At 38.4% G+C, this 26,701-nt stretch overlaps 1 protein-coding gene across 1 annotated transcript in view; it reads left to right on the forward strand.

The window, feature by feature from the left end:
* Positions 1-26,701, forward strand: part of LOC131071601 (enoyl-[acyl-carrier-protein] reductase, mitochondrial) — a 203,356-nt gene that overhangs the window by 160,220 nt on the left and 16,435 nt on the right. Inside the window, exons 3-9 of the mRNA XM_058007509.2 lie at positions 3,097-3,228; positions 3,476-3,619; positions 3,785-3,887; positions 4,043-4,142; positions 4,403-4,479; positions 4,682-4,760; positions 5,859-5,977. Coding sequence (XP_057863492.2) covers positions 3,097-3,228; positions 3,476-3,619; positions 3,785-3,887; positions 4,043-4,142; positions 4,403-4,479; positions 4,682-4,760; positions 5,859-5,977 — 754 coding nt within the window. The remainder of the gene's footprint in view (positions 1-3,096; positions 3,229-3,475; positions 3,620-3,784; positions 3,888-4,042; positions 4,143-4,402; positions 4,480-4,681; positions 4,761-5,858; positions 5,978-26,701) is intronic.

Genomic DNA, 26,701 nt, shown 5'->3' on the forward strand with positions numbered 1-26,701 from the left:
ATATTAAAAGCATCATGTAACATTGTTCCATGAAGGTGTGAACAATCTTGTTTATGCTTTTGAAACAAAACTTCAACTTTGTACAATGCAAGTTTTGATTTACTTTATGAAGACTTCTATAAACATATTTAAACAACTCAACTTTGCATGACAGTTTAGAACACTTTGAAATATGAACCTTTTTGAACAAACTCAAAGTATCAGAGCATTGACTGAATAAACACATTAACATATAACAGAATGAGAGTTTAATAACATCACATAACACAAAGATTTCCTGAGTGGAAAAACCCTCATGGGGTATAAAAAACCACTTGCTAAAATTTCGTTTTCATTAATCAAAGAGCACCAACTCTATAACAATGGTGGAGTTACAACTCAACCCCTTTTCTGAAATACCAACTTCATAGGAGCACCAACCCCTCAAATTTCAATGTCACTGTCTAAGTTTGTAATCAATAATGACCTTACAACTGCATCAAACTTGCAGTCCTAAATTCATCAGTGAATACAAAACATATATGATTTTCAATGTTTCCAATTACAATATGCACTATATGTAACAATGCCACAAAAACATCCTTCAACTGAATAACCTTACAATTTTCAGATGTAACAATAAAATTCTTCAGTACTGCTCTGCTCTCACTTTTTCATCCAACAGATCAATGGCTAAAGCCACGAATTTATAGAGCAAAATACCAATGAAACCCTTGAACCAAGCTATCAAACTCGAGTTCAATACAACACTCGGGTTAGGGTTTCCATACATAGAAACCAAAATACAGTTACCAAAAATAAAATACATTTCTTTCCAACTGTAATTTGTTTTCTCTTTCATTTTCAAAAATAAGAATATGAAAAGTAATTCCTTTCAAAACTAAAAACTGTAACCAGAAAAGAAGTAATTTCTTCTTTCATTTTCACACTGAACTTCATTCTTTTCCAATTATAAAGCAAGGTAATGGAAATCTGTTCGAAAATGAATCAAGATAATCTTTTCAAATTTACTTTTCCATTTACCAAGTTTTCCTTCGAAAGACCAAGGCAATGTAAAGATATTACCTCTGTTATGGCGGTTTAAACTGTAAACACAATCCCACAAAAATCTCTGTTACCTCCATTTTCAGCTCGTGGAGAGTCCACCAACCAACTTGCCACTCGTTATAGTCGAGCATACCTGAACCCCAAGACAGAATACCAGCAAGAATACATTCAACCTGTGACTGCAAACTCATCATGGCAGCTAGGGTTTGGGCTGCCCTTCAAAATAAATAACTAACTTTTGTTTGCCCTATCTTTCTTTTTTCCCATCGAAGTGTACTTTGCCAAAACAAATTACCATTTGAAATCCACATTATCATTACAAATTTACGAACACATAATTATGTTTGGAATCCAAACCAAGTATGCCACATCATGTTGTCTATCTCAGTCCGCGTGTGATCTCATAGCGCTGTCCAAGTCAAACAGTCCGAATGTAAATGTTGAATGCCAATTTAACATATCGACTCCCAATATAAGTCGATGTTTACCTTACTTGAAAGCCTGATTCATAAAAAAATTATAGACCAAGTCAACTGAAGTGTTGACACTTAACTATTTTGAGCCCGTGGAACATGATATATACTGTCCTATAGTCGACATATTAATGCTTAAAAACATTTAAGCTTGAGCACGATACCATGTTATATGATTGGCTGAGTGCAATAAAGAATATGCACTCTAACAATATTAATATATGCACTGTAATATAATAATGAACCCGACATATAAATGAATGCTAAGTGTCGGTGATGCATTATGAACCTTGAACACAATGTTCATTAAGTATCAATGAGATTAACAATGCATTTCTCCTTTAGATGTATTCATAAAATGAATGTGTAAATGCTGTCATATACGTAAAGTACTCAAGCATGTAAATGCTTATGTGAATGAACCCAAAACTGAATGCCAAGATAGAGCTCAAGAATGTATATAAATGTAGCATTGAAAATGACTGAGTACCAAGTATGTAAGCTGAAGCAAAATATAACTTTGCACATAAATGTCATCACCTGCAAGTCTCACCATAGAACCAAGTATCAAAACAATACAGTGAAGATTCAACTATCTGGATGATATCACCTGTGAAGATCAACATAACTACTCTGTGACTGCACATGTAGCCAACAAGATCAGTATCACAACAAGATCAATTTGAAAGTAAGTCAACATTATAATACTGTCCATGATCAACACACTGAATGCCAAGGACTGAGACAAGAATGCCAAAGTCAAGTGTCAAGTCTGAATATGCCATATACCAAGATCAATTTGCCAATCACTAAAGTGCCATGCCAAGATCAATGTACCAACCGAATAGTTTTGTCATCAAGGACAAATAACACAATGGAGAAGTCAACATAAATGGGGAATCACAAGCTCAAGGTGGCTTAAAGCCAAAATGCTCCAAAGAGCTTTGGAAATTACTCAATTTTCACCCTCTGAATCAAAAGTGGCATCTTTCCTTGCTGTCTGAAGATTGAACACCCATTCATGGTGGCTGATCCAAGCTCTCTTTGGGATGACCAAATATAGCATCCATATCCAGTTTTCTTTTATCCCTCTTAGTAGTAGGTGCTGAATGCTGTAACTGGCTAGCTTTTACAATTTGTTGCTCTTCCCTTCGATCCTTGATGATAAGAGACAACTCCCTGCAAGTAATCCACAATTGCTTGCTCAATAGAGACTTGGGATTCTGGCATAGGGCCACTGAATAGAGAAGGATCAACATCTGACAGTGTCTCCACCACATGTTGAGGACTAGGCATTTTGGGGTCTTTTGTCCTCCAAGATTATTGCTACAAATTATTGACTAGGCATCAAGCAAATGTTATCTATAAATCTTCTAATTCTTCTATTCTCGCACACTTCTTTTCAACTGTCAACTATGGGTGATTGCTTTTTATAAAGCATTATTCATTCTGTAAGGCTATTGCATTTACAATGGATTAGCTACCAGTAGTTATGATTTTTCACTATGGTTTTGTTTTATGATATAATTTTCCAAGTTTGCTTCATCCCTACTAACAGGACATGTTACACCTTCAGGTGTTTACCCAGTGCGCCCCCCACTGCCTGCAGTTGGAGGCTATGAAGGAGTTGGAGAAGTAAAGGCTTTGGGATCTGGCGCGAAATATCTTTCTATCGGTGACTGGGTTATCCCATCACCTCCATCATTTGGTACAACCATGATAACACTTATCTTTATCCTTGGAAGGATTTGTAGGCTGGAAAATTAAAATAATAAATGATAGTGTATTAGCTACTAGCAAGGGATATGTCTACCATATTTTGTTATGTTAAAGTTTAAACATTATTTCTTGCTATTTCTGAGATAACAGAAGCACTGATGTGGCGTTTAAATTGCTTTAAGGATATATTCTATTTTTTATAGATTACCATGCAATGATATGATCTGTGATTTCAGGAACCTGGCAGACATGCATTGTAAAGGAGGAGAATGCGTGGTGTAAGGTTCCCAAAGATGTACCAGCAGAGTATGCTGCTACTGTCTCTGTTAATCCCTCAACAGCCCTTCGTATGCTTGAAGATTTTGTATCACTGAAAGCTGGTTAGGATTTTGACTAATTTGAAATGTCTTAATGCACCAATCATCTTCAGTTTATCCATTTCAATGAAATATTTGATTTTCTTATTTCAAAAACAGGCTTTTGTTATGCTTGGTATGTTAAACTTGCTTTAACACATTCTTCATGTGTACATCATTGTGAGACAGGAGATGTGGTGGTGCAAAATGGGGCAACAAGCATGGTGGGTCAATGCGTAATTCAACTATCATACCTACGGGGCATTCAGACAATAAACATAATCAGAGACAGGTTGGTTTATATCACATCATTACTATTTAAAACTTAAATGCTTTTTCACGTGACATCATCAGATTTTCTCATTAAACAGTGTCTGTCTAATTTCAATACATTCAAAAGGTTTCCATTTAAATATTTTTAATCCATAAAGTTGTTCTTTCTGATAGGCCAGACTTGGATGATGTTAAGCAGAGACTCAAGGAAATGGGTGCAGGGAAGGTGTTTTCAGAGAGTGAATTGGAAGTGAAGAATGTTAAGAGTCTTCTGGTTTGAAATTCTTAGCCTCATTTGAATTGATACTTATCCTTTGTCTTACTTTATATTCCAAGTGCTCTGCAGTGATGTATCATGAACATATTTGACACTTATACTAATCTCAACCTTTTTATTGTGTACATTTCAGAATTTTGTCACCATTCCGAGCATAATTTTTTTATTTTTTATTAGTACCCTTCTAGATTGATTACTTTTCAATGTTGTGTTGAATAACTAATCTGGATTTGTTCTCGTTTTTGAATTTTTCCTAGGGCGATCTATCCGAACCCATCCTTGGCTTTAATTGTGTTGGTGGCAATGCTGCATCTTTAGTCTTAAAATTCTTAAGGTAATATTACTGTTCTAGTTAAACACTAGTAAACAATAGAATTCTTATGTTCATATGGTTTTCAGAGCCCAAAAAACTTGAAAAACAGAGCTTTTCGGAAAAACTGTGGCTCTATTTCTCAATAGAATTTGTGATTGTTTAATTTTCTGTAACAACTGAATACTATTTTTATATACTGTTAACTTAAAGCAGTTGTTTATAGGCAAGGTGGGACAATGGTGACGTATGGTGGGATGTCAAAGAAGCCAATCACAGTTTCTACCTCATCATTTATTTTCAAGGTAATAAATCAACAGTTTCTATGTCCTTTCAGCAAAATTAAAAAATGTTTTCTTGCCTTGACCTGCAAATGAATGATGACAGGCTAGTATGATGAATTTCTGCACTCGTTTAGTGGTAAAAGAGAATTAAGTAGAGTTTTCTAGTTGTGACATTGGGGCTTGTCCCGTGATGGTCGATATATGTGACCATGCTTGTTCAAGTTTGGTGTTGCATTTCATAGACATGCACATTGCAAAATATGACATTGACATGCTAAAACATGTTTTATTATCTGGCATGAGCAGCATTCCTTTCGTGTACATTTGGTCAAGTTTTGTATTAAATTGGATGGATATTCATTGTGCAAAATGTTATTGGTGACATACTGAAAAATTATATCACATGATGTAGTTCATGCTGTTGGTGTTAGGAACTGATTGTTTGCTGTTGGAGACCTAGGGGATCCACATTTATCTGCTTAAGATGGATAAATGAATACATGTGTTGGTCCATATTAAAAGAAAATTTAGAAGGTATCTATTAGTGAATAATAAATGATATTACAACAGAAGTTTGACACACATGTATATATTGACATGTACCTTTTTTATGTAATATAAATTATGTTTCATCAACTCTGCTAGTATTGGTATCACAAGTACCATTAATCATATCAATTCTAAGATGATTAATTTTTGTCTTTTTTTAATTGATAACTGATAAGTTGAGGGGAATAAACTATGAACTTGAAGTTTTCTTCAAAGATTTGATATTTCCTTGCCTTTGTGAATTGTTCATTATTATATTCCAGAGTAATGTTTTTTGCATATGAAGACCATTTCATGATTGGCGTAATGCTACTAGAGTTGTTATACATAAATATGAAAAATGTTGGTCGCATGTATTTGCATATGTATTCATGCATTTTACTGCTGTAGAATTTCTATTGGAGCATGTACTTCATATGTACAGATAAGAAGGGATTTCTTTTTATGACCTTGGTGCACTAATGTGGTCATCATGGATGTAATGTAACTTGTTTGTTGATTACATTGATATGTTGCTTTCGCATTGATATTTTACTTATCAAGAGTAATATTCATTTGGGTCTTTTGCAGGATCTACACTTGAGGGGATACTGGATGCAGAATTGGGTGAACTCGCATACATCGAATGAATTCAAGACCATGACAGATTACTTGTTAAGACTAGTGAGGGATGGACTGCTGAAATATAAGTAAGTTCTTTGCCTGAACACGTGCAAACCCAAGTGAATTGTTTATATTGTAGCAACTTGGACCCAGCTGTGACCAACTAGCTTTCTATAGCATGACCAAGATAAATATCTATTATGAACACAAATTATGTCCTTTAACCTGAAAGATGGTTTCAAAAATTTTCCGGACATGCACAATGATATCAGCAAAAGAGGAACATGATGGCTAGCTGTTATTGTGAGAAGATATGACAAAAATAATAGAGATGGGCATTAAACCATGAAGAATTATTAAATTCATATAGAGTATCTCAAGGGAAATTCTTAAACCTATTTGGGTGAAATGTGAAATAAAAAAAATAAAGACTTAAGCATAAAATAATGAAATATATTTCATTGTCTAATAAAGATAAAAGTGTCCAATGTGAGACAACCAGATGATATTGCACCCATTTATCAGTCACTTTCCCAGAACATTTAGTGGGATGTTTTATAGAGAGAGTATAGCGGCTAATTCAAGCATCTTATCACAGTCTCCTGTGGGAGTTGAGATACAATGCATGAAATCAATGTCTATCTTTGGACATCCAAGGTTTATCTTGTACTTTAAGGAGATGTAAAAAAATATGTAGTACCGTGTCTACATGAAGAGTTGTGGTAGACACTTTTGAGTTGTTGTGGGTGGGGCCCATAATGCTTTTAGGGCTTGGCAAACAATTTTTTTTGGTTGTGTTTATGATTTTTCATGGTTATTAAAATGTCCCCTAAGGAGGTGTCCTAGAAACTGAGAGACACCCCCTGCAGACATCTTGAGATGTTAAGAGATGGCCAAAGACGTTTGAGGTCTTATCTGAGGTGTAATTGAACTAGATTCTATCTTTGAGACACTTGATTGAAGAATAATCTTTTGGAGTGAAATATAAGCTTGGTGAAGTTGAGGTGTAGCTATCTCAATTCTCAAACTTTTCTTGTGCTACCTCCTATTGACCAGGTGAAGTTTGTGAGAAACAGTGAGGAGTTGAAGCTTGAAATTCCTCCCATTTCAGGAAACGTTTGGTGCATGGTACCTAAGAATTTCATTAAAACTAAATTTAATTCACTTCATGAAATTCAATTGCTTAAAAAGTATAGTTATAAAGCTTTCAAAAAACATAAACCTGATCTTCTATTCAAAGATTTGTTTGAAGTTGCAAATGTGAAATTTTATCCCTTATGGCCTATTCAATTCTGCTGCGAAGGTGATTATAATCTGCAATAAGAATGAAAAATGTCCAGATCTATTACAACCTGTGCAAGAATGTGAATAATCATTGTACTAGCATTGAATAACTGGAATTCAACAATGAGAGAAAATAATCCATTCGTTTAACCATCCTAAAAAAATCGCAATGCTCAACTCTAAAGGATTATAAGAGGAAAATATGCAATGAATAGAGTTTTCTGATTTATTATGCAAATTTATGCAAGAAAATTAAAATATCAATGTTTCAAATTAATTCCAATTCTATTTTGAAAGGCAATAACAATTTCCAATAATAATGACAAAAGTCTAGATGTACTACAACCTGGGCAAGGATTAGAAGAATTATTCCAATAACTTTAACAATAATTCAAACAATGAGAGCAAATAACCTAGTTCCTTTAATTATCCTAGACAATTAATGGTTCTTAAATATAAAGGTCTATTAGAGGAAACCATATGGTGAACATAGTGTGATTTTTTTTCCAAAATTGCATTAGAAAATCAAAATAAGAGTGGTTCAAATTAATTCTTAAGAACAAATTGGACATAAGTTTCAAGGAATTTGCTCCTAGCTAGTTGCGAACATGACCTGCCAACCTTTTCATTGAGTGACATAATGGTTCAACAAACAAGGTACTGTTCCCTATACCACTACCCATTTTTTTGGAATTTTACTATTGATTGAATATGTTGCCTTTATTTTTTCCATTCGAAAAGTCCAAACAAGCATAACCCTTACTCAACCATCACATTCTTTCCGTTTTTAGGTATTTTATGTTGAGTTCATGGCCCTTATAATCCCATCTACAGAAAAATGACAAGTCCTTTCCTTTCCTGAATTTTATCTAAAAAGCACTCCAAGGAATGGCAAAGTTTATCCATATTTCATCTTAAAGGGATTCAAATCTGATTTGCAAATTTTACACTTCCTAGATAGCTGTTTTATTTTCTTTTGGCGTCCTTGTAGTATGAGCATGTGGACCAAGAGATGACCGTGGATGTCTTCTGTCATAACATTCCATGCTTTCCACAGCATATTTCCCATACTTTGCAACCATTCCACACCTTATATAATAACAATAGTTGCAAACCTCACAACACTGTTTCTGCCAACATCTTCTTCTCATAATGCAATCTACAGAGTGTCAAAGAATGTGCATACTGCTTAACACATTGGAGCCAAGTGTACACCTGACGAAGGTAAGTTTTCATTGAGCTTGTGCTTTTTTCAACATTCAGCTAGCTCATTGTAAGTTACACAAAGTAATTCCTTTCCCAACTACCTAGCTTGTATATGTGACAAAACACTGTAAAGCATGCCATTGAGTCAAATTTTGTGTATTCTACTATCCAAGCTCTCATTCACATTGAAATTCCTGTTTCAAACACATTTCTTCATTCATGCCTTTGGATGCAAGCTTTAATCTGCAAAATTGCTTGAATTGGTGAATTGTGAATTGGTTTACCACCTTTGTGATTACTCATTTCCTTGTGGATGAAAAATGCTTTTATCTTGGTGTTGATTTCTTTCTCTCACTGGCTTTTTATTGTCTACAAGACATTCTTATGCCACGAATCTTCTTCTTTGCCTATTCATTATCAATAACTATGCACCTTCTTAGAGTGTTTTGAATTTTAAGCATGACATTATCCCTCCTAGGTATGCTCCTGTTGACTTATGCAGCCTTTTTCAACATGTAATCATAAAAATTGCTAATCCTTTTTTCAAGCGTGCTCCAAGAGCCTTGATGACCATTTCCTACCTTAAAATGCCTTTGGTTTTCTTTTAGTGATCGAGATTTTTTCTTTGCCCTATTTGGTGTGTTCAAAAATTTCTTTCATTGGCTTGCTTAGGTTTTAGCTAAAAATGATGACAACATTGATATTTATTGGGAACATGGCTACAAATATGGTTTACAAATGAGAAATGATATGATTTTTGGCATGAAACATGACTTAATAGGATTTTTTTTGAATGGGTACAACACATCCTCCATGTCAATAAAATCCAAAGAATGAAATTAAGAGAAAATGGTGTGCTTTCTTAGGTTGAGAAGATCACATTATATTATTGATCATAAGCTAAAAATAGGAATTGTTACATATTAAAACTAGATGGTAGTCTAAAAATAGATAAAAGTTACAACAAAATAACTACAATTACTTATTATAGATAATTGTACACATACACTTAATTATAATATCAAATTTATGTTTTAATATCTCACATTAAAGACTAAATTGGAAGGATTTGAAGGTTTAGTTATTAAATTACAATTTGGCCCTAGATATGTGCCAAAATGGGAAGAAATATTTGCAGGAGTAATCTTCATGACAATAGGCACTAGAGAAAGATTTGTAAAAAGAACAAAATAAACATGCTGTGCTGTGGAATTACTAACTGGTTTTCTTGTCTTGCAAGGTTCCACCTTTGATTTGGTGAAGTCATCATTGGACTCACCTTCAAAGTACAACTGGGGCCTTTGAGGCATAATAGGTGAATACTATGGAGACAAGATCTCAATTGGAGACCAACTCTATATGGGCTGAACCTTAGTTGGATGGAGACACCTTCAGTTTTGCATTGTTGATACATAGGTGGAGAAGAACCACTCAAAGGCTAGTGCATTGAAACAGCTTATTAAGTAGAAAACTGTAATAACCCCTTTTTGGGGTTGCCCTGAATCTTGCCCTAGAATCACAAATTGCACACTATACTTGTAAAATAAGAGATTATTGCAGGGTATGTGATTTCAGTCTGCTGTTGTAATTCAGGCAGATCTGATCTGATACGGTTTTCCTCTTGGATGCTGACTTCTTGATCCTTTGGATATGTGCTGATGCTGATTGGTTCGATGCTGCTTGCTCCGATTTATATATCTCTGAGAATTCCTCTTCTTCAATGCCTACTTCAATGGATGATGTGCTGCATATATATTTCCTTAATGTGGACGGAAGGTATGTCTCTCCCAAACGGTCATTTTCCTTGCAAGGGTGGCGACCTTTAGTACAACGTCTTTGCCTTTTGAGTAATTAACTGTTGTTATCGCCTCTCGCCATGGATTAATAGCCTGTATTAAAGTGGGTATTGAACCATTTGCTGCATCTTTATTTTTGTATATGGATCGCTCTATCTCTCAAGTGTATGCATCGATGCAACTTATAATGCTGGCCTTCCGGATCATTGTCTTCCCGTTGCTGCTTTATGAAGATGTCTATTGCCTAAAATATTAGTTCCTACAAAAAATCGTGAAGACTTATTAATAGGAGGATTTTCTAAGTATTGATTCCCTTTTCATACTTCTTTTAAGGCGGGGGGGCATGATAGTCTGCCCTCCCCAAGATTGCTTGCCCCCAAGCAATGATGGTCCCTGTTATCACAAAAGCTTTCACCCTTGCTGAGCTATCAACTCAGCAACCTCGTGAAACATGTAAACAACCCCGAAGTGTGGGACCTTGCGCAAGGGGGTTGAATCTCCGGAGAAGGCCGGCTTCCTTCTCAATCCAGGTGCAAGTGTTGAACCAACTCAACACTTCAATACTTACTCCTAAGCCTATCCTAACAACTTGTAGAAGAAAAGGGAAGAGGGAAGTGCTTAAAATAAAAGGAGGTGATGCACCAAGAAGAGATTGTTTCTCTCCCTACACTAAATGACACAAAGAATCAACTGAAATACCCAAGAGATGCACAAACCTCAGTTGTATGAGTGACCCCAATGCATGTATGGAGGTTAGAATTCGCTGAATGTCAAGAGGGGAGAAGGTTTCCCACAAGTCACACTCAGAAATAAGTTAACACAACATATATGAGAGAAGAGCCACAAAACATACACCTATGATGAAGGTAAGGAAACATACACAACATACATAAGTTGAAGGAAGGCAAGAATGGTGATTTCAATTCATTATAAGGCCAATGGCCAAACTTACAGTTGCAAAAATGCAAGATAAATACAAAAGAAGTGAAAGAGCATAGAATAGCTCAAGTCAACAGGGAGAGAACCCTTTACATTGAGTTTTAACAACCTTTATATAGAAAACTGGTTACAAGAGTGATCGTGACCCTTGTGTGTTCAGGGAAATGTCAGTCTAGGAGTGCAGGGAAGTGCATGCATTTGACTTTCTGTACATGCAAGCAACCTAGCCATACCCTGAAAAGGCAACCCTGAGAAGGGTGGATTGAGTGACCTTCCAAAGTCAGAGCATGCAGACATGACATTAGTTACCACAACAAGCATGGCCCTATACCTCTCTTGATGGAAATCCTGCCAAAATCATTAAATGCACCCCTGTAGCTCCACAAAAGAAGCTACACAAGTCACAAAAGTCGTCAGAGCATTTAAAGCTTTGAGTGTTGATCATGCCATCCAAAAGTGTTGCAAGCCGGAAAGAAGTCTAAGGACTTCGTAAACTCATGCACCGGAAGTGGGGAAGACAAGGAAGGAACTTTGGAACCTCGGGGTTCTCAAGTTCCGAGGAAGGGGAGAAGAGACTAGGCTTGATGAAGGATGAATGACAGAGGAAGGTCAGAGTTTTGCTGGCGTCGTGTTCAAGGCATGAAATCAGTTTGCAGGATGACCTCGAGAAGGAAACAATTGGATCATAAATGTGTCAGCAGTTTTCGAGGCTGAAGAACAGGGTTAGGTTTGCTATTTTTAGCAAATATGCATTGGATGATGGAAAACGTGTAAAGATGCATTCCTCCAATGTAGGTGATTGACCCAAGGCAGATTGGATCGGATCTGATGAAAATTTGATCGGTGGAAGAAATCCTAATCGCCTGAAATTTGAATTGGCTTTTGGCAGGAAGACCAGGCTATAAATATGCAAGCCAAAATTATTGTTAAGTGTTGCTGAAGGGGAGAGTGTTGCTTCTGTAAGTTAGCGCAAATCAGTCAAGTACTCAACGAGTATTTGAAAAGAGACTGAGGTTGTGCGAGTGAGAATCAGGTTGAGAGGATCAACCGACAATAGTGAGAAAAACCGGTAGTGTCCATACCGACAGAGAAGAAGTGAAGGTAACTGCAGAGAAGGCAAACATAGAACCGACAGAGTGTAGTATCGGTGAAGAGAAGCAGAGCAGTGGAGAAAAGAGGCAACCAGAAGAGAGAACCAGCAGATAGAGAACCGACAGTTAACTGGATAGATGATCCAGCAGAGGGATTTGCAAAAGAGCTACAAAATCCATTTGTAACAAGGGTGTTAATTTGTAAATGATTATGTTTTTGTATTCGCTGAGTTGTAGCTCGGTGCAAGGGTTGTAGCTCCTTGGGTTGGTGCCCTAAACAATGTAATCAAAGATTCATTGTGAGGCTGGATTGGACCAGTAGACTCCAATAGCATTTCTCACCGAGGTTTTTCCCATCTTGGGTTTTCCTCGTACATACTGGTGTTATGGGATGTCCCTTTATGTGTGAATGCTTTTGTGATTAGTCTCCCCACTAACCGGTAAGTCTACATTTAGTTAGATCTATTAACAGGTATACTGACATAGGGTTGTAAAAGGGAAAAGTTTGAGAACCACTGATTCACCCCCCCTCTCAGTCGTGCATTGTGTCTAACAATTGGTATCAGAGCCTAGGTTCCCAATAAGACGAGCTTTCTCTAGCTTGGGTAGATTCTGGCTTAAGGACACAATGGTTTGTTTAGTGTCAAACCCTGCTCCAGTTTTTGATGGTTCAAACTACTCTATTTGGAGCTGTAGAATGGAAGTCTACCTATCCTCTCTAGGTTTTGATGTCTGGATGTCGGTTGTTAATGGTCTCCCTAGGAATGTCTTTCCTCCCACCGGCTCTGAAGAAGAAAGAAGATGCAAGTGCAATGAAGAAGCCATGAAGGCTATATTCAGTGGGCTTATCGGTGATGTCTCCTCACAGGTGGATAAGTGCAGATCGGTAAAAAGCCTATGGGACAGACTGAAAAAGCTCTATGGAAATGAGCCTACCACTACTGGATCAGTTTGTAGAAGTGAGAAGAACAATGCTGCAGACACCTGTGCAAATGACATATGCAAATCAGATTGTTGCAGCAGCAATAGTGATTAGGAGACTCATCTCTTCATGGCCCATGAGACAGATATTGAGAATCACACATCAAAAGGGGTTAATGCAGATAGATCCTACCGGTATGATGTGTTTGACAGTAATAATGAAGAAGATGAAGAAGGAGACAAGGTAGATAGATCTAGCCAGCAAGATCTATTTGGAAGTGATGATGAAGAAGAAGATGATGCTGAAGTTGACCTTGAAGGTGAACTAGTAAGTGCACTAGAAGAGCTGCAAAATGTTAGAAATGAATTTAAAAACTACAAAAGATCAGTTCATGAGGATTGCAGCCAGTTGAGAACCTGCCTTGAAGAATCAAACCAAAAGGTTAGTTTATTGACTACTCAACTAGAAGAGGCAAAAATATTGACTGATGATTTGAAATCAGTCTTGGACACCAAGGAAAGTGAAATGGAGAATCCGAGGAAAGAGTACAAGATGTTCAGGAATGCTGCTATTGTGGAACATAACCGGTTGGTCAATAGTCTTCAAGAATCAGAGTTATCCCTTGTTAATCTGAAAACACAAGTGGTTGATGCTAAGAATGTGAATGTGGAATCCAGATCAGATCTGTATACCAACAAGTGTAGGTGCAAAGTGTTAGAGCAAGAGGTGGAGACTAAAGGAAAGGAGTGTCATGTTCTAAAGGATGAAGTTGCAAAGCTCAAATTAGAGCTTGATAGGTGCCAAAATGAGCTTAAACTGAGAAAGAAATATGATGGTGGCACTAAAGCCTTGGATAGGATGTTGAGCCAACAGAAACACTCCAAGGATGCAGGTGGATTAGGTTGTGGTACCGGTGAATGCTCCACAAGCAAGAATATCCCTCAAAAGGACACTCAGTTTGTCTCCTCAAGTGGAAATGGCAAGGGACAAACCTTCACAGTCAGATATGCTCCAAGGAAGAAAATAGATCTGACCACAACTAGTGAGGACATGAGGCTAAGGATGAAGACCGGTGTTGCAAGAAGAAACAATGTAGATCCAAAAGGAAAGGGAAAGATAGGAGAAGAAAGCTTCACCGGAAGCAAGAACATGAGAAGACAACCTAGAAGACCTCCTACCGGAAGAAGACAAGGAGATGTTGTTGTCCACAAATCAAGACAAATGTGGAAGAAGGGATTTGATGGAAGACCTGCAGAGAATGGACAACCCAAGATCCATTCTCGGAGAAGCAGAGATGGAGATGCCAAACCGGTAAGATCACCTCATGTTTGGTAGAATAAATTTGTAAGTAATAAGCCTCCTTTCTCCGGTTATTGTTTTGCATGTAAAGGATATGGCCATAGGGTAGAAGAATGTCAAATGAGGTCTAGGAATAGACAGAGTGTTCTTCCTAGGAATAGTAAATCAGGTGGCTATAGATTTCATGTATATGAGCAGAATGTTTCACAGAGTAGAAATATGCATGTTCCCTTTCCCGGTTATGCTAACAAGAATCCATGTGCTACTCCTAAAAATGTAAATATAGTATGTTATAACAGCAATGGATTTGGCCATAGAAGTTTTAAATGTAGGAAGAAGAACTTGCAGTACTATGGCAACCGGTGGAATTGTCCTAATCAACTCAGAGGCGGTTATAGGACACAGGAGAGACAAAGACCTGCATGAAACGAGAAGAAAAGTGTTCCTGCACATGCAAGAAATCCACGGAGACCGACAGTCGGGTACAATGGCATGAACAAAAAAAGAAAAACAAACCGGTATGTTAGAAGGTTCCCCAATCATGAGATTGACATGGATGTTGCATGCTACTATAGCACTATCTGCAGAGGGAGAACCAATGAGCAGAAGAAGGTCAACACTGCTCCCAAGACTGCAGATATGGAAAGGAAAGAAATCAAGCATACATGGAGGTAGAAGCTGAAAGATAAGAGCATGGACCGACATTGTGCATTCAATGCACAAGTGATATCTCATATGGCTTAAAGGAGATGCAGGACTCAGGTGGAGTTACATATTGACTAGATCATTCACCCCTTGGTTGAAAGGGACAAAGGAGATGAACAAGCTACTCCTGGTAAGAGGAAGAAAATGAGATGGTAGTGTGTGTGTAGTTATCGCCTTGACTACACATGGAAGATGGTTTACTGCTACAGGTGAAATGAATGGTAGCAGAGGTAATTGGGACCAGGAGATAGAGGTTAAGAGGAAAGTGTCCCGGTAGAGACAAGAGACCGGTATAGGACATTGGTATGTGCAACATGTTACTGGCATGGATGTTGATCAGAGTTGCAGGTTATGTAAGTCAATGAGTTGAGGGATCATTGTAGTAACTCCGGTAGTTTGGATGGATGAGGTTATGTCTCAGGTGATATTGGAAAGGACCTGAATGTAATATCCCAGTTATTTTTATTTTATTTTTAAGGCCAGCAATAACATCAACAAGAAATTAACCCCTTAAGATTATAAAACATAAACTGAAAACTTGCTGAAGATTGCAACCCTTCCACTTTCTGATCACCAAGTGCCCAATGTGGGAAGGTGAGAGCATACGGTGAATAGGGGATTGTTAGATCTCAAACTGCTGAAAGATGAAATGAAATACAATACTGGGCGGCAAGCCAGCCCCTTCCGCTTATCCAGCGGGAATGCAAGAAACTTGGCGGTGAACCAGCCAAGAGAAACACACAAGGCACAAATCACTTGACCGCAATATTTCAGCGGGAGGACCATTACAATCAAACATCACTCGACCACTTATGCAGTGGGAGGACTGAATTACAATTTACTTGAAAATAGGCGGCAAGCAAGCCTCTTCCACTTTCCAGCGGGGTGAGATTTTACAAGGCAGAATTGGTTAGTAGTACTACTACTTAACCTTACAATAATCAAGATGATGTGAGAAGAGAGTAATGCTGAACATCCAATTAAGAACATGAAATTTCTGCTAACATAAAAAATCTGCAGGTTGGAATTGCAAAACCAGCAGCCTGTGGATTCACTAAAACGCTCATAACTCTCTTATTACTCACCCAATTCACCCAAAATCTGTTCTAAACAATTGCTATACCCGCCACAATGAGAACAAACCCAAGGAAAGCCATCGAAACACCCATATTTATTTTGCACGCTCTCCAATGCATTAACTAAACCCCACGCCTAACCGGGGAAGTTCGATTTTCAATATAATAATCCACACTCAAAATAAGATGCTAAAAACTTACAACATGCATCGCCAGTGGTAGGAAGGAAGGATGAGCTGGTACCCAGAATGATGGAATCGCTTGGCCAAGAGGTGCGAGCAAAATACACTTTCAGCAGTCCCGCGACTAGCAACCAGAAAACACTCCAATCTCAATCAAAACACTCCACAATCTGCAACTCACTCATCAACAACACTGGGAATACATGAACACAGCTAGGTACTATCTTGCAAGTACGAAACTGAGACTTAGCTAGGAAGCCACACTTCGAAGCTCAGATTTTTCAATTGCCAATTCGGCAGCATAACGATGCAAATTCATTTCATACCAAATGAGAAGCCCAACACTTTCATTTATAGATTTTGAGGGCTCAAATTCAAATTCACAATCCCTCCAAATGAACGCCAAATCCAAATGCACATTCACTTCACATTATTTTGAAATTATATTTCATTTCTCCTTTCTCCAAATCGACCTTCTCATAGGAGCAAATATTCTTTATAAAAATGACAATAAAATCATAATGTGGCATCCAAGGTAGATAAGTGAAATATATTATAGAATTAACTTATTTCTCCATAAGGCGTCCATCTTGCCGTATTAATATTTCACTTTATAAAGTATTTTTCCTGAACAATAAATCACCCAATATATAATTAAGGAAATGACTTATATATCAATATAACTTAAGCAACCCCCTTTTAAATAAATCGTCCAACCTTTGCCTTAAGTTATAATTTAATTTAAAAAACCATTTTTCACCAAATACTGAACCTGCCAAAACAAGCTGCAAGGATATTTGGAAACAAGCTGAGAGAACTGCCCTGCCAGAAATAGTCACTGAACTGAGCTGAGGAACCCTTACCAAGAATAGCACCAAAAAAATGAGGGAAGACCAACTACTCAAACTAACCTGTCGGAAATAGCCATCTGAACAAGCTTGCTGACATTCTGCTAAAAATAGAACTGCTAAAAATAGTACTTACTAAAAATAGCATACTGCTAAAAATAGTAAGTGTTTCCAAAGTGATTTTAACCACATTCTAAGCAATCATCGTACTTACTAAAAATAGTAAGTTTGGAAAAAGTCACCTGATGCAGATGCATGTCGAACCATCCTGAAGCTCTCTGAAAACCCAGAAGGAATCCAGAATCCAAACTGTCAAACTCCCACATATAGCCCCTGAAATCACCAAAGAAACCTCCTAGAAAATAGGAAACCCTAATTTCTGCCCCCGACTAGCCTACGGGCCTCCAAACTAGGCTAACGGCCAACATAACTAATCACTACAGAGAAGGGGACATTACAATCCGCCCTTCCCAAAATTGCTTGTCCTCAAGCAATGCCACAACAATTCCAAAAACTTTTAAACTAATCCACACCCAAGCATGTATGAGCCCAGGGTCCCATGTCCGTTTCAAGAAGAACCTACCATGCCGATGCTGCACCAGTTTGATCACATCAGTGAAAACATCACGCCAAAACTGCACTGACCTCCCTTGTAACTCCAAAATGTTACCATCCATGATACTCAAACTAAAAATCCCTGAAGGACTGAAATCAATATCATGCAACATGTTGTGCCCATAAGGCTCTAAGTAATCAATATCAACAGTGCCACTGTCTATCACAAGCTTGGGCAATAGAAAATAAGGTCTACACAACTCACGATCAAACTCCACAACACATCTCCATATGGTATCTAATAGAGCCACGACTGTCAATGTGACATCTCCAAATCTTCTTGCAAAGAGGAAAGCATTCCTTTGCAAGAGCTCAACAAACTCATACTCATATCTGCACATGAATCTACTATGCCTCAATTGAATTATCCTGATACAACCATGGAGATTTTTGAAAACTCTTACAGTTCGCACTCCAAGCCCCTCAAAAAGGTGAACCAAAGAAACCAAAGGTTCACTGTCCCAACCATAAGAAGAAGAAAGGGCATAAGGATAACCTCTAGTTAGAGCTTGAACACTTCCCATACACGGATACTGATTGCCCCAACTCGCCATACCTCTCACTGGAGACCACAAACCCGTCCTGCTAGGAGACTGTAAAGTCTGAAAAAGAGTGTACCAGTAGCCCACCAAGTCTGAAATGATTGTCTTGAGGTCTGATTTTAGGAAAATCAGCATCCAAGAAGATGAACAGCTGCTGCAACACAAGAAATCGTCGTCCAAAACAACACATCTACTCATGTCCAAGGTTGGAAAACACCTCCAAGCAATCTCCAATTGAAAACCATTACTTGCATGACCAAAGAAATTGCACCAACTCCCCTGAATGAGAGCAAACCATAAAGTGAAGTGGCTAATCTGCAACCAATCAGCAAGCCCAAATCTGAAAATCTGATCCATTCTTTTCCAAAGAAGATGCCCAAGAGTATGCATTTGATCAATGCTCCAATTTTGAAACAATATCTCATGGTTGCAAATTGCACCTAGATCCCAGACTCTGCAATGTGATCCACCCTCACCAGTGAAGTCAAAAGGAATTCCCACATCAAACTTGAAAAGTGGATTAATAAATGTCCAATCAGCATCTGTATCAAACAACGGACTATCAACCTGCTGATTACTATCAAAGTCATGTTCCACCCAAACATTCTTTTGCTCCAAAATCACTTTTTCAGATCTTTGGGGACAAAGAACAAGATCATACTCCTCCTGAATGCAATCAAGCTCCTCCATTACCTGATTGATCTCCTTGGCCATTTCTCTATTCTCTCTCTCTTAAATGTTTGAAATCAGCAAACTGATCTTCTACCTCCATTAGAACCAATTGAGTATTTTCTAACATATCCTTTGTTGACTCAAGCTCAAGAGTAAGCTCTTCAACTTTCCTCTCTTTTCCTTGGAAATCACTAAGGATCTTCTTTGCTAATTCGATGGCATAATCACGATCTGTGATCAATTGTATGCACTCTGATTTCAATGTCTGCAAAGATTCTTTGATGAGTTGCAGATTAGGGAAAGCAACTTCATCCTTAACTCCCTTCCGTCTCTCTTCAATTTGAGCCTTCCAATAGAGTTTTTCTATCAAACTATGTGTATGGTCAAACCCAGATAGAACTCGCACCTCATTCTCAAAGGACCTCATGCATTTATCCTTCCACTCGTGAACATTTAAGGGTGGTGTACTAGTCATTGGCTGCAACTGAAAATCAGAACTTTGTTTCTTGTCTTTGCTGCCCACAAAGCTGCTCCAAGACTCCTTTTCTTCACCACCCACTAACTGCAATTGCTTAATATCATGAAGAGGATCAGATTCTGCTAAATCTTCAACTTTTTGCGTACTACCAACTTCATGAATGGGTGAATCAGATTTGCATTTTAGAACCTCTTTAAACTTTCCATCATCAAAAACCATATGGTCCTCTAACTCTACAACACAGTCTTCTTTTTGAGCATCAGGATCAAAGGGAAATTCATCCCACACAGGTTCCTTGTCATCGCTAGGTGCCATCATACCCGGATCCCAAGTGCTAAAGGGCTGATTACTTTGTTTAGTTAAAAAGTGCTCACCATAGCTCCAAGTATCATCCAACTTAGATCTTGAATCTTCTCTAAATTTCCACACATTGCTATTCTCACCAAGAGCAATGCTAGAACCAAGTGATGTTTCATCTTCCCACTCAAAAAAGTGGATTGTCATATGTTTTCACTTTACCCATCTCAAACAATGGGTTATCAACGATCTGGGAAGTATTTCCTTTTTCCAACTTAGACGAACAATCCTGCTGTCCTAAATCTGAAAATTCCAATTTAGGACATTGCTCAAAGACTTACAGAATTTGGTCAAGCTCATTCTTCAAACTACGAGTCTCAACCCCATTATTTTGAAATGCAATTTCTGATTGGTCCTCTAAATCTGCCCCTTGAATGTCATCATTTTGGTATATTTTAAACTCACAAAATAGGACAACCTCTTGGTCATTAGGAACTTCATCATTAGCTGCAATATTTTCAGTTTCATAACATGAATCTCCATCCAACAATCTGTTAATCTTTCCCTCTTGTTTAACATCTTCAATTTTCATTTGCTCTTCCTCTAGAAGCACATGAGTGCATTCAACACTGTCACTAACTCCATAAGAAAAATTAAGAGATTCATCATTCACAACCTCAAATATTGTTTTTTCTTCTTCTTGAATGCCAACCTCATCAATTGTAGGTGCATGCATCACCACAGAGTTTTCATGAAGCACTGTCTCAAAGTTAGGTGTCAAAACACCAACTCCATCATTTGTCTTTGTATTAAAGATATTGTTTTCAGACTCTTCCTTATGTTTGGATTTTGCAAGAACCTTTACGAACCCCATTTTAATATCTGGATCCTTCATCAAATTAATCAATCCTTGCATTAACTCACAAATAGACTTATCTATAGTAGACATTCTTCCAAACTCTGATATGCAACCAAACAACCACGACCCAACAGGATGGCAGGGACAACTTGTGCTCTGATCAATTTAAACACACAGGCTGGCAGGAAAACCAGCTCTGATACCACTGTAATATCCTAGTTATTTTTATTTTATTTTTAAGGCCAGCAATAACATCAACAAGAAATTAACCCGTTAAGATTAGAAAACATAAACTGAAAATTTGCTGAAGATTGCAACCCTTCCACTTTCTGATCACCAAGTGCCCAATGTGGGAAGGTGAGAGCATACGGTGAATAGGGGATCGTTAGATCTCAAACTGTTGAAAGATGAAATGAAATACAATACTGGGCGGCAAGCCAACCCCTTCCGCTTATCCAGCGGGAATGCAAGAAACTTGGCGATGAACCAGCCAAGAGAAACACACAAGGCACAAATCACTTGACCGCAATATTTCAGCGGGAGGACTGAAATTACAAAACAAACTCAACTCAACCGCTTATGTAGCGGGAGGACCATTACAATCAAACATCACTCGACCACTTATGCAGTGGGAGGACTGAATTACAATTTACTTGAAAATAGGCGGCAAGCCAGCCTCTTCCACTTTCCAGCAGGGTGAGATTTTACAAGGCAGAATTGGTTAGTAGTACTACTACTTAACCTTACAATAATCAAGATGATGTGAGAAGAGAGTAATGCTGAACATCCAATTAAGAACATGAAATTTCTGCTAACATAAAAAATCTGCAGGCTGGAATTGCAAAACCAGCAGCCTGTGGATTCACTAAAATGCTCATAACTCTCTTATTACTCACCCAATTCACCCAAAATCTGTTCTAAACAATTGCTATACCCGCCACAACGAGAACAAACCCAAGGAAAGCCATCAAAACACCCATATTTATTTTGCACACTTCCCAATGCATTAACTAAACCCCACACCTAACTTGGGAAGTTCGATTTTCAATATAAAAATACACAATCAAAATAAGATGCTAAAAACTTACAACATGCATCGCCAGTGGTAGGAAGGAAGGATGAGCCGGTACCCAGAATGATGGAATCGCCTGGCCAAGAGGTGCGAGCAAAATACACTTTCAGCAGTCCCGCGACTAGCAACCAGAAAACACTCCAATCTCAATCAAAACACTCCACAATCTGCAACTCACTCACCAACAGCACTAGGAATACATGAACACAGCTAGGTACTATCTTGCAAGTACGAAACTGAGACTTAGCTAGGAAGCCACACTTCGAAGCTCAGATTTTTCAATCACCAATTCGGCAGCGTAATGATGCAAATTCATTTCATACCAAATGAGAAGCCCAACACTTTCATTTATAGATTTTGAGGGCTCAAATTCAAATTCACAATCCCTCCAAATGAACGCCAAATCCAAATGCACATTCACTTCACATTATTTTGAAATTACATTTCATTTCTCCTTTCTCCAAATCGACCTTCTCATAGGAGCAAATATTCTTTATAAAAATGACAATAAAATCATAATGTGGCATCCAAGGTAGATAAGTGAAATACATTATAAAATTAATTTATTTCTCCATAAGGTGTCCATCTTGCCGTATTAATATTTCACTTTATAAAGTATTTTTCCTGAACAATAAATCACCCAATATATAATTAAGGAAATGACTTATATATCAATATAACTTAAGCAACCCCCTTTTAAATAAATCGTCCAACCTTTGCCTTTAATTTAATTTAAAACACCAATTTTCATCAAATACTGAACTTGCCAAAACAAGCTCCAAGGATATCTGGAAACAAGCTGAGAGAACTGCCCTGCCAGAAATAGTCACTGAACTGAGCTGAGTAACCCTTACCAAGAATAGCACCAAAAAAAAGAGGGAAGACCAACTGCTCAAACTAACCTGTCGGAAATAGCCATCTGAACAAGCCTGCTGACATTCTGCCAAAAATAGAATTGCTAAAATAGTACTTACTAAAAATAGCATACTGTTAAAAATAGTAAATGTTTCCAAAGTGATTTTAACCACATTCTGAGCAATCGTCGTACTTACTAAAAATAGTAAGTCTGGCAAAAGTCACCTGATGCAGATGCATGTCGAACCATCTTGAAGCTCTTTGAAAACCCAGAAGGAATCCAGAATCCAAACTGTCAAACTCCCACATATAGCCCTTGAAATCACCAAAGAAACCTCTTAGAAAATAGGAAACCCTAATTTCTGCCCCCGACTAGCCTACGGGCCTCCAAACTAGGCTAACGGCCAACAAAACTAATCACTATGGAGAAGGGGACATTACACTGAATCACATGTGTTGGTCCGGTAGCTGACCTTATGTGCATACATCTTTATGAGTCAACCGGTTGATATGTGACCTGCAGTTGGCATTGTGGTCATGATGGTGGATGTCACAAGGTATAGATGGGAGTCCCAGTTTAGGACTTGATTGAATAGATGAAGTTCAGAGGTCTGCGTTTCAGGAGGAGTTCAGGGCCATATTATCTGATTAGTATCAGACATGCTGAGCTCAGTAGCAGATCCGACAGATGTTTGAAAACACAGGTGTGTTTGTGACTTTTGTATGTCTATATTCAATTTGTCTATCTATCAAAGTCACAATCTGTTGTCTCGGTGAAGAAAAGAATAGGAAGAAGATGTGCCTATCACCGGGTGAAAGGAAGAAGAGTTTGGTTAACCGGTAGATCTACCTGCATAGAAGAGATGTGATTTTAATAGTACAATCACATTTAATTCCTACCAACATAAGCATCAACAAATTGGTAGTGTTCGAGCCCTTGATGGTCAAAGGATGGGAAATAGGATGAAGTCCTACAGCATGATTGGTGTCAGGGAAATCCCCACAGAGGAAAAACATACCACTGGTTGTTTCATTAATAAGAACAATCATTCTTATCAACAATCGGTATCAGACGGGTGTGTGTAGTTGAGGTATGTTGGTGTCTAAGTCTTCCATCTTCTATGCTGCTGACTGAGATGGTGTTCAGAACAGGGGGAGAAAGAGCCTGCTATAGTGGTGATGCAGGATATAACAATTGGTATCAGACTAGTACACTCAATGTGTGTCAGTCGGTATGAGAACTCTTTCCATCTCTTGTAGTGTTGCTTGAGATGATGAAGCAAATGAAGGTCAAAGAGGGAGAGATAAGGCTAAAAGCAGTATGATTTGTGTCAGACCAAGGTTTCCTATATGCTACTCAAGAGGGGGATGTAGCATAATCTGACAAGGAGGAGAGAAAGAGCCTGCAGTGTGACCCTTTGCCATTGTTGTCAAAGGGGGAGAAAGATACTGTAGTACTTCGGATACTACATGTGTTGACATCAATGCCAAAGGGGGAGATTGTTGGCATTGTGTTGTCATTGATGTCAGCCGGTATAGAAGGATGCAATCGATATGATAGATTGTTGGTACTGCTATCATTGATGTCAACCGGTATAGGAGAAGAGTTGATGTGTTGTCATTGGTGACCATCATCATGCAGAAGAGTGTAAACCAGTATTTACCGGTATGCTAGAGGTGCAGTAAAGTGACCACTGAGCAAAAGGTTGTTGTCATAGTGATGCATACAACCAAAATGTAGAGATTGCATGATGGGTTGTTGATTGTGATGAAGAGGCGGAATGTTACTTGAATCACATCAACATCGGAGGTGAAGTATAAGCAGGCCACCAGATTGCTAGTGTAAGGTCAACTAGCAGGACTCCCACTGGATGAAGTTGCTATCACAGGCTTGGTGATAGGTTGACAGAGGGTGCTGCCTCTATGAGCAAGGGTGACATATGTCAACCAGAAGTTGTATCCTCTCCTTGGTGAAGTCACACTTGTATTGGCAGAATGATTCCCTGAGACAGACAGGTGAGTGAATGCAGAGACCGGATGAGCAAGTGGAAGATGATGAAGTCCCAGAGCATAAGATCAGAGATACACACCTCATCAGCATGTGAGGACAAGGTGTGCTACCGGGACAGAGAAGGAGAATTGAATTGATGAGTTTGCCATCTTGGCGAACCGGCAGAAAAGAGACCCAATCAGGAGAAGATGAGGTTTGTAGCTGCAATCATGAAGTTACCATTATGCGGATGATGTGTTATGTTGCCACAGGTGTAGAGCATTGGAGGATGATGACATGGAGTCATCTAGGTGATCATCGATATGCAAAAGAGTGAACCAAATGAGTAGAAGTGAAAGGCCTTCTTTGATGAAGGTACACATGATGAGTTACTCCTGATAGCTGTTGAGGTCCAACATGTTTGTTGATCAGGCAAACATGACATATCGACAGGATCCAGAAGACATTGGTAGGAAGTATAACCGGCAAGGTGATTTGTGCCGGTAGGGTCAGTGAACCGGTATGTGTGTACCGGTTATGTGTGTGGTCGGTGACTAAGTCTGAACTGACATAAAAAGTGTGCTAAGGTGACGTCGACAATGATGCCATGTGGAGCTAAGGTGGCGAACATGTAGAGGTCGATGATGTCTGGTGCTAGAGAGGTAGTTGTGGTTGGTCGACATTAAATGTTGACTGCGACAATCACGGGGGAGTTGCAAGGTCTGCGGCTCAATGAAGGATGAATGACAGAGGAAGGTCAGAGATTTGTTGGCGTCGTGTTCAAGGCATGAAATCAGTTTGCAGGATGACCTCGAGAAGGAAACAACTGGATCATAAATGTGTCAACTGTTTTCGAGGCTAAAGAACAGGGTTAGGTTTGCTATTTTTAGCAAATATGCATTAGATGATGGAAAATGCGTATAGATGCATTCCTCCAATGCAGGGGATCGATCCAAGGCAGATTGGATCGGATCTGATGAAGATTTGATCGGTGGAAGAAACCTTAACCGCTTGAAATTTGAATTGGCTTTTGGCAGGAAGACCAGGCTATAAATATGCAAGTCAAAATTATTGTTAAGTGTTGCTGAAGGGGAGAGTGTTGCTTCTGTAGGTGAGAGCAAATCAATCAAGTACTCAACGAGTATCTAAAAAGAGACTGAGGGTGTGCGAGTGAGAATCAGGTTGAGAGGATCAACCGGCAATAGTGAGAAAAACTGGTAATGTCCATACCGACAGAGAAGAAGTGAAGGTAACTGCAGAGAACGCAAAAATAGAACTGGCAGAGTGTAGTATCGGTGAAGAGCAGCAGAGCAGTGGAGAGAAGAGGCAACCAAAAGAGAGAACCAGCAGATAGAGAACCGGTAGTTAACTGGATAGATGATCCAGCAAAGAGATTTGCAAAAGAGTTACAAAATCCATTTGTAACAAGGGTGTTAATTTGTAAATGATTATGTTTTTGTATTCGCTGAGTTGTAGCTCGGTGTAGGGACTGTAGCTCCTTGGGTTGTGTTGATGTTTTATTTTATGCACATGCGAACATAGAATAAATACCAAGGTATCTTATCCTCTCTTGAACAAAGTTATTCGAATGCTGAAGATTTGCCTAAGGATCAATTGAAATAACTCCAAGGTTCTTTATATGTAGGGTCTATACGTGTGGATAAGCTCTATTGGTGTGATGTGATTATGCTGGATTCACAAGGGGACTTACATTTGAATGCCCGAGCGTTTGATTTGCGGGAACTCAAGTCCTAACTGCTCACCGAGAGATAAAGAAATAACCAAAAGGTATAGGGTTTAGAAAGTCTACTCTAAATCCTAGAATGTAAGAAGGTAGATGAACAACTAGGTGGAGTCCTACTGGGTTGGGCCTCACCATCAGGTTGAACAATCCGACACCAACTCAGTGCAATATTCTAAGGGATGCTTCGAATATGTTCAAATAGTTACACCATCAGACACTGATCACCATTCAAGTTAATGCATGAACAAAAGACGGATAACAATTCGAGATTAAGCTCATTCAATGCTAGTTCACCACGCAGGGTGCCCTTACAATCAGCAAGAGGCTAGTGGTTTGGA

This window comes from Cryptomeria japonica, chromosome 11, assembly GCF_030272615.1.
Source record: "Cryptomeria japonica chromosome 11, Sugi_1.0, whole genome shotgun sequence".
Taxonomy (NCBI): domain Eukaryota; kingdom Viridiplantae; phylum Streptophyta; class Pinopsida; order Cupressales; family Cupressaceae; genus Cryptomeria; species Cryptomeria japonica.